The 9,808-nt window shown below is 45.7% G+C and overlaps 1 protein-coding gene across 1 annotated transcript in view; it reads left to right on the top strand.

Moving 5' to 3' along the window:
* T265_07502 (hypothetical protein) overlaps positions 1–9,808 on the top strand; it is a gene marked incomplete at both ends in the record, with an annotated part of 73,672 nt that overhangs the window by 15,635 nt on the left and 48,229 nt on the right. Inside the window, one exon of the mRNA XM_009173039.1 lies at positions 541–626. Within this exon, the coding sequence (XP_009171303.1) occupies positions 541–626 (86 nt within the window). The remainder of the gene's footprint in view (positions 1–540; positions 627–9,808) is intronic.

Raw genomic sequence — 9,808 nt, 5'->3', positions numbered from 1 at the left:
AGCAGGAATGTGCACGGCCCATAAATTAGTTGCCTTCGAAAATCATCCACAACGGTTGGTCGCGTGTGTTTTATCGGCACACATGACATCTAGGGGGCATCATTGGCCACCATTGGGCGATAAATACGTGGCTTCAGAGATGACACCTGTTTGGCCTCGAAAAGCCTAGCCAGGACCAAAGGGACATCTGTCAAAATAAAACCAAGCTTTTCATCACCTACCAAAAGAGCTGTTCGACACTTTCGACGGTGTCTGTTATGGGGCCTTTGCCGAATTCGTCGACTACAAACCGCCACGCTTTACACTGCGGCCTTATTCCTTAGCAGCACGCTGAATGTGCACAACTTCACTTCGACCAGTCTTCAATTGACGGCATATTGACCCCACAAAACCCTGGCAACTTATGATTGTCTCGACGATAAAAAGATGTCAACGAGAGATGGCTTCCATTTTCCCTTGATCAAGACCGGAATGGACAACCGGTGCTTCGTTTACTGTTTTTTGTAAGCGAATGGGCTTAACCTCATAGTCTATTTTCAGATATTTTACCTAACCGTTGGTTCCTCTGGCCGACCCGTAACGCAAAATAGTACTCAAGCTTTTCGCGCAACACGCACAAAGACTACGTAAGTAGCCCTAATGAAATCGTGTGACTCCTCCATAGCCTTAAAGGATAAAGACCTAATAGCCGCCAGTTTCTCAACATACATTAGCGGAGCAACCCGGAAGCACGGACATTTAGAACAACATTCGCGTGTTTTGGTCACGGACAATGCGAGCGGCACCCATTCCACTGTATGAATGATCTGGACAAAACCGTAGAGTAAGTACTCTGCTTGTCGTATTACTAGCACATATTCCACCAACACCTGCAAATGCTACGTCGCGCGGACCCCAGATTCGTCCCTTACTTCGTGGCTTACCGCGTATATACCATTAGCAATTTGGTAGTGCGCGCCCAATCCGGAGAATCGCGATGATTCCCTGGAAATACGGTGTGGCACTAGGACATTCAACAATATTTTTAGAAGACGAACACTAATAGACCAACAGTTGATTTGATTATAGCCTACCGGAAAAGAAATACCTATTTTATTTGTCCTCAAGCCGCCTCTGAATGGCTCAAATGAACAGCTTAACCGAATGTTAAATCAACTTCAGCCGCTTAGGGTAACTGTAAATACCGTTAAGTGGAGGCTTAATCTGGAGGACTATCTCGCTGCACCGGGACTCGACATATGTGACGGACGACCCATGATGTGAGCGCATATGACTCAGGACGTTTGCGGTTCATCAACAGAAAGCTCATGAAGTTGTCTTCCAAATCGTCCACAAAAAGAGCCACGTTATATCGTTGACTTGGATCAAAGCATAGGATATCAGAAAAGTGTGTCCACCTTTTCAGCTCCTGTGAACACAAACGGGAGACTGCGAGTAAATAGCATAATATAAGTGCCAAAATTCTATATCACCACTGTGAAGGAAGAGACAATGATGGCTTTGTGTGAAGCACACAAATGAGAAAGACCGCAACCTATCCGGCTAAATCTCCCAACCCGGCATGTACGTTGAGATACGAGGTTGTCTTGATGAAATGAACGAAAATCTTTAGTTGCGCTAGATGGCATTTTCATTCAATAAGGCTTCAAATATCACTGAGACTTAATGTAGTTCAGGTGAGTCTCCTAATATATGAGCCTAATACTCACCGGCATTAGCCGCAAAAAATAGAGCAATGAGATTCGGCTACTAAAGAGGATGTCGTGCATACACGGTTTTACGAGACCCTCACCGCTACAACGATCGCATTATAGAGCAAGCATTACGTCCACTTTTTTAGATGGATTTCACATAGTGGTGTTCTATAACCTGACTTACATTTTTCTCCTTTCAGGCGTCAATCACCAGCTAAAATGTACACACCGAGAAGGCAGTTTGGATTGCTCAATACCTACACGCATCCCTGTCTATCCCGATTGTCCCCTCCAACACAACATTTTGTGATGCACTCTGAGTTCCAACCCCGCTGTCTGCCAACGATCCTCTTCTCTTTGGCGTGGTCTAAAGTTGTCCCAGTTCAACGCTTCATACAAACCCCCAAGAAATCCTCCTCCAGATACCACTGTACACACCTTGCCGGTAGGTAATTTGAATGCTTCAAAGGCCCCCTGGATGAAACTTTAGCGCATCGGATCTAGTAGACGCTTTTCACTGGCGCTGACAAAGAGCATTTAACAGAACGCTTCAACTCAACTTTTCGCACCCACCAGATACTACGCCGGCCAACTGCCATTTCTGTTGGGTTTAGCGATCACCAACAAAACACGCTTCGGTTATCAAATGTTAATCGAGGCCACCTTTATGACATGTCGACCATTCTGTGTTGACTTTTCATTTCGTCTACAACTTAGACAGGAATCTGGGATCAGGTATGGATCCGGAGCATCTGCCGTGAAATCTACAATAAAAAACTACGGTGGAAGAGTTAAACAGGACCATTATCCAAAACACTCACGAGACTGACCCGACGTTGCTCAAAATCAGCGCGCAGTCGGATGGACCCCAAGCTACCTAAAAGGTCTCGCTGTATTCTGAGAAGGAAATGTTAACAACTTTCCCAGAAGTTCACCACAGTGGACACAGAAGATGAGCCGGTGTTTCGTAAAATACGAAACAACTGTATGTCAGAAATCCGCTAATGGGGCATACGAAGACAAGTTACCATGCTAGACCTCGCCCGAACAGGCTTCTGCGAAAATTATTGACAACCTAAAATCCGTTGATGTTGAAACGCGTATCGCGGTGCTTGGCCAGCTTTCAGTTTGGTGCTTTCGCCTCCAAGAAGACCTAATACTTACTTACGCCCTTTGTGAACAAGATTTGATCGACCGATTTTTTACCGCTGACCCAGCTAACACACGTCGGGGACATGACATGATTTTTATTATCAGACCGCAAGATTTATTGGACAGGAGTTTTTATCCTGTTGAGCAGTTAGTGTGTGTACTAGCCTTCTTACGACGGTCATACAAGCTGCACCTAGTATCCAGTTCAAAGCACCTCTGGACGCCTTTTCGAGTCTCCATGCCAGCAATAATTTTGGCTCTTATTGGGAACAGAGGAGGAGTTCTGTAACTCTTATCTCCTGTGCCTTTTAGGTAAACCGCAGCCGCTGAATTGCAAGAGCTATTCCCAACCAGTGAACTTGAAGGAAAACTCCGGTCCCGTGTATCAATCCGTGAACACAAACTGCTTTAAACTGATTGCTGAACGCCGTTATGTTCCTTAACCATGGATATAAAACTTCATATTTGACAATTTCTTGCGTTCACACGATTTCTTGCTCGGAGTTGTCCACGCGCCCAGTTCGTTCTATTCAATTGGGACCCACGTGCCCATTCCCTTCATGTATGTTCGTTTCATTCAAATATACAATAAATGACGTTGTGGTCGCATTAGCCGCCGTATGAAACAATCAAGCTGACCTACTGGCAGCTCACTAGAACTGCGCCTAAATTATTTTCCCCGCAACCATGGGGTTTTCGAATTTGTGGCTTTTACGGGGTCTTAGACTAACCAATTCACATCTCTTGATGACATTTTGCTCATGGCATTTTGCGGAAGTGGGCGAAGTTTTAAGGTCACGAACAATCACTGATTCGCATTTTGTGGCCGCTTTACGAGAGATAATACCCGAGGTCGCGCTTTAGCATATTTTGGCATCCTTCGGTATTCTTAGGAATGAATTAACGTCTACAGAATATCCAGTGCATATTCCACCCGAAAAGCTTAATCACTGACGTTTGCTTGCTTTGAACTCCGCAAATTTAACAAACGAGATGATTTTGTCTAACAAGCTCCATTGCAATACGCTTTCTTATGGAGCTGAGCTCCCATTTAGTACAAAGTTGCTTGACAACATAGTGAATTTTGGAATGGGGATACGAGGATCGTCTCTAAAACTGACTAGCCCATGGACAACACAGCGTCAGGAGGTAAGTGTGGGTAAACGGCCAGCACGATAAAACCATTCCCATTAAGGACACGGTTAGCACATGTCAGGGCATGGTTAGAACAAGGTTAGCAGTTGTCAATCACCTCACCTACTACTAGCAGCTTCTCGGCCCGTATCCATGTGAGACCCTGATTAGAAGGCCTTACCTATGCATAGTAACCTAATCCGATGGCCAGCAACGGCCCGTCATACTCGTAACTTTATACAATGTCACATGTCTTGGCTAACTATGGCAATTGTCGGACCCGTCCCATGCTCCAGGAGACTATAATACCCTAATTATAAATAATAAACTAATCCAACGACCACCGGCGGTTCTTCATATCCATACACGTGGTCCGTCCACAAGGCCCATGCTTGAAACACGCAACTACCCTTGGTTATTCGCATTCCTATGTATTTGTTTCATCGGCATAAACGTAGTATGTAGTCGATCCAAATCATGTATTCAGGGAATACCTTTCAATCGACAGGGTTTCTGAAAAGAAAAATGCATAATCAAACGCGACGCGTATATGCTCGTACATGCAACAAATACTTAAACAAAGTTGTGGTGACTGGCTCTTCAAGTGCGTAATCGATTCTGTGGTTCACAATTCCCGATCGGCTTCCACGCTGAATCTGGAGTCTTATTGTCAAAACGGTAAACTCGTTAATTACTCACTTCAATTAATGATAACAACAGAGTGGTGTGTAAATCGGTGATCTGCTGGCATGATTCTGCAAACGTATGCATTATTTGACATAGTGGAGTTAAAGATAAATAGCAGTTTAATAGACAGTCTCAAGACCAAGTTGCATATACTTGAGCCCTTGGATACAGGGGTTGCATGCGACCTCAAACGTGCATCGGGTGCACGCACAGCGAAGTCCTAGTGAGTGGGCGGGTACTTGATGTCAAATCTGTTTATTTGTGGCACTAAAGCTCAACTTCACACCTCTTCCGCTTCCCGACTATAACACTATTTAGATTACCGGAATCGACCAATAGCCGTCTCATACACAATCGCAGTAGCGGTCTCACGATCGGCTAACGTGCTTGCGTTTATGACTTTCGTCACTCGGTTATAAATGAATAAGCTTCCACGTCACAGACTCACATATGTTGGAAGATGCTAGCGACTTCAGGCTTAATCCAACTCATCGTTCGTGTCGGAGCCTTGCAACCCATCTTCACTTCCACAATCAGTGCAGTATTCGAGCTGATGGGTCAATAAGTCGGCCGTACCTGGTGCAATCCAGTCATCTTAGATAAAGATATCGATCTATCTAGCCAGTGCATCTTCTGGTGTTGGAAACATTTTCTGATGAAATTCCCTAGCTGTCTCGTTACGTATTCGCCAACGCTTACCCACAAGATCTACGGTTCTGAGACATTGGTTGACGCAGTCAGCAGTAGGAACAGAAACTGTAAGAACCGCGTATTTTTGGTATGGTGGAGACGTCTTAGTTCCGTTGCCCGAATAGTCCAATTCTCACAGCCATACGACAGAGCCTCCAGGATTGCAGCCTGATACACATGTTCCGTGATATTCGGGGATATACCGATTTGACGCTACAGGTGCTTCAAATTGCAGATTTGTGTACTGACCTCCTTCGTCTCACAACATTCAAAACCAATGCAACTTTGAATATATATAAAACATGCTACAAATCCGTGCACCTCTCTTCGGACTTTAGGTGACAATTTCAGTGACTGCATATCCAGGAGGAGGTTTTGTGGCTCGGTTACGTTTTCTCTTACATTATGGTACTGTCCAACTCCAAATTCCAGATAATTTTATTCATCATCTGGGAAGCCCTCTCCCGCCAGTGCTTATATGTTTGGTTTCCCCGACCACACCACCTCTCTGCGTGCTTATACCGACTTGCTCCGGATTTGTTGTACAGATTTGTACATATTGGGAAACGGAACCCGTGCATGACCGTGGTCTCCTGCGTACGAATCCACCGCCCTCCTGTCTGGCTTAATCACTTGTTTTCACCAACCTTATTGTGGTAACCAATAATTTTTCTCTCTCCATTAGCGGACTTAACCCTATCGAATGTCTCCTCAAGCGCACTGAGCTTTACTGATCTCATCCCATTACCTCTTCTTCTCAAGCTTCGGTTTTCGGCACTACCTGCTTCGGAAGCTCTGTTTGTCTGTTATCCACTCCACCTAGCTTGTGATTTACGCCCAGACCAAAAAATACCTGAGGTCTCACCCGGCCCCGTTTCAACTCCGCTGATTCATTCTGAACAGGGGCCTGCTGGCTCGCGGCAAAACTGGTGACCGACACTCGTCTGGGAGCTACAGGCCTATAAGCCTTATTAGCTACCATGCAGGGGAATGGAACGCATTCTGAAGCGCGACATCCTGGATCACCTGACTTCCAACAACTTGATATCGGCAGCTCAACACGGATTTCTCTCGAACCGTTCTTGCATGACGAACATGCTCGTGTTTATGGACACTCAACCCAAGCCAAGGACAAGAGAATCATATCGAATTCCATATTGTTCGACTTTTCGAAACAGAGCCTCCAGGATTGCAGCCTGATACACATGTTCCGTGATATTCGGGGATATACCGATTTGACGCTACAGGTGCTTCAAATTGCAGATTTGTGTACTGACCTCCTTCGTCTCACAACATTCAAAACCAATGCAACTTTGAATATATATAAAACATGCTACAAATCCGTGCACCTCTCTTCGGACTTTAGGTGACAATTTCAGTGACTGCATATCCAGGAGGAGGTTTTGTGGCTCGGTTACGTTTTCTCTTACATTATGGTACTGTCCAACTCCAAATTCCAGATAATTTTATTCATCATCTGGGAAGCCCTCTCCCGCCAGTGCTTATATGTTTGGTTTCCCCGACCACACCACCTCTCTGCGTGCTTATACCGACCCGACCACACTCTCTGCGTGCTTATACCGACTTGCTCCGGATTTGTTGTACAGATTTGTACATATTGGGAAACGGAACCCGTGCATGACCGACCGCTCCTGCGTACGAATCCACCGCCCTCCTGTCTGGCTTAATCACTTGTTTTCACCAACCTTATTGTGGTAACCAATAATTTTTCTCTCTCCATTAGCGGACTTAACCCTATCGAATGTCTCCTCAAGCGCACTGAGCTTTACTGATCTCATCCCATTACCTCTTCTTCTCAAGCTTCGGTTTTCGGCACTACCTGCTTCGGAAGCTCTGTTTGTCTGTTATCCACTCCACCTAGCTTGTGATTTACGCCCAGACCAAAAAATACCTGAGGTCTCACCCGGCCCCGTTTCAACTCCGCTGATTCATTCTGAACAGGGGCCTGCTGGCTCGCGGCAAAACTGGTGACCGACACTCGTCTGGGAGCTACAGGCCTATAAGCCTTATTAGCTACCATGCAGGGGAATGGAACGCATTCTGAAGCGCGACATCCTGGATCACCTGACTTCCAACAACTTGATATCGGCAGCTCAACACGGATTTCTCTCGAACCGTTCTTGCATGACGAACATGCTCGTGTTTATGGACACTCAACCCAAGCCAAGGACAAGAGAATCATATCGAATTCCATATTGTTCGACTTTTCGAAAGTATTTGATAGGGTCCCACACGTCCTGTACCCCACAAACTCGAGTCTTAAGTATCGAGGTGTTCTTATCAGACAGAACATTCCTAGTGGAATTAGCCCTAAACTACTCTTCTTTAGTGCCTGTCTACACTGGAGTTCCTCAAGATTTTGTTTTGGGACCACTGCTGTTTCTAATACGTCTCAATAACCTTCCGGAAACTCCTGCAAATCCGTGTCTATTTGCGGACCACTTGAAATCCCGAAGTTCGAATGCCAGCGCCCTTCAAATGGATGAGGACGCAGCAGTGGTCGTCGGATTGGCAGCTTCCTGTGAATGAAGAAAAGTGCATCCACATGTTATTTGGAGGAGACACACCGAATGCCGTTTTCATGCATGGTGAGAAATTACCAGAAGACATCACCAAAAAGGATTTGGATATCTGGGTTGCCTCAAACATCTCCTTTCCATTTCACCATGAGAAACCAGCCCAAAGTGTACTCGCCGCCCTACGGATGATTCGGTGGACCTTTGTCTCATATCACTTGCATGGACTTACAAGTACCCTATGGGGCCTACGTCAGACTGCTCCTTGATTACCTCAAGTGGTATGCCCAGGGCGCACGAAAGACGTGACTCTCATTGAGGGTGTCCAGCGAGATGCTACGAAAATGGTTGCCGACCTCAAACCCGTGGACTGCGAAACGCGCCTTATGTTGCTTAAAATCTTTCCCCTGGGGTACCACTGCCTCCGCAGGTGATCTAATTCCCACCTATGCCGTTTGAAAACACGACCTGGCCAACAGGTTTTTCAACGCTGATCGACGGTAAAAAACCGCGAGCACAAGGCGGAGACATTTTAAGAAGGTTTTCAATCTCAGAGCTCACACTTTCATTAGGCATTTTTCTCATTTTGGGCAGCAGCTGCGTAGAATGACCTTCCTCCGACGGCTGTCCACGCCCCTTCTGGAACCCAGTTCAAAGCACTATCGTACACTTATTTATGCGAGTCATAACGCTGGTAAGCATACTATCCCACGCCGAGGAATGAAAGAGCCGTGCTCCACTCTTTTTTTCGCTCGTGCGTGAGGTGAACGACATTCGCTGAACGACGACAACGGAACCGACTCTGGAAACTTGGACGTAAGCCTTGATCTTGTGTATCCATCCGTGAATCCGAGAAAATCCGGGCGACGTCGTCCAACTATTTTACTTTTCGTTGGCACGCTACTTCATAGAACACTACCGCTTTTGCTGACAGTCTTGTACAGCATAAAGCGCTAAGATGAAGGCAACTTAATGCTCTGAGTGCGGAAAGTCTTGAATATCCATTCATATCCAGGACTACAGTTAAGTTTTAATTGAGTTATCCGAAAACACAAATGTCGAGTTCTTGCCAAACTTATACTGGAATAAGTGATGTGGGATACGTCATAGGTTTCGAAATTTCCAATCCATTGTGCGACTACTGGAAGCCCTTGCGCACAAGTGAGTTTTGAACGCCGCGCTTCCTGGCCTGTGCACAACCAAATCAGCGAGCTGCCTGTTGTAGTATACGTTGTCTGTCAGTTTGATTGATTCATATGTAAGTATTGGTGATGTACAACCTTGCTTACTGGGCTTGGTTCATGAACTTTATTTCTGTTTTCCATCCACAGAAATTGTCGTGAACACCTGCCTTCAGAGAATCACTGTCCCCTCGTGTTTCCATAGCGTGCATATTACACTGTGCATGAATCGCATGCCCCACGGAAAGCTGGTCGGCATCTCGACCATTGTCCGTTCGTTTGGAGGTCCGTATGTTGTCGGCGCTGGCATAATCCACCGCTAGAGTTGCAAGATCACCCGAATGAGAATCAGAATAATATATTTGGAGCAAAACAAAAATTCTGTGTACACTCCATCGAGAAAAAAATGCGAATATCATTCCATGTACGCCCTTGGTCCGCTAGTGGAATAGCTGACTTCCGGGACCAGAGCGGAGGAGATATCCTCACGGAAGCATAGATCAGATAAATGTTCATCCAAATTACGTTTGAAAATTTGAACTGTTTCTGACTGAACGACATTTGCCGGTAAACGATTCCAAAATGACACAACGCGGCGAGAGAAACTGTACCCATGAGGCACATTGTCCATGCGTGTGACAGTAAGTTTAAATCGATGTCCTCGGGTGATGTTGGTTGTTGGAATGTCAAACAAGAACATCAACTGCGGAAAATGGTTTAGGCACAAAACACG

Source organism: Opisthorchis viverrini (genome assembly GCF_000715545.1).
Source record: "Opisthorchis viverrini unplaced genomic scaffold opera_v5_177, whole genome shotgun sequence".
NCBI classification, from domain to species: domain Eukaryota; kingdom Metazoa; phylum Platyhelminthes; class Trematoda; order Opisthorchiida; family Opisthorchiidae; genus Opisthorchis; species Opisthorchis viverrini.
Note: the sequence above shows the minus strand (reverse complement) of the source record. Positions and strands in the feature narration are given on the sequence as shown.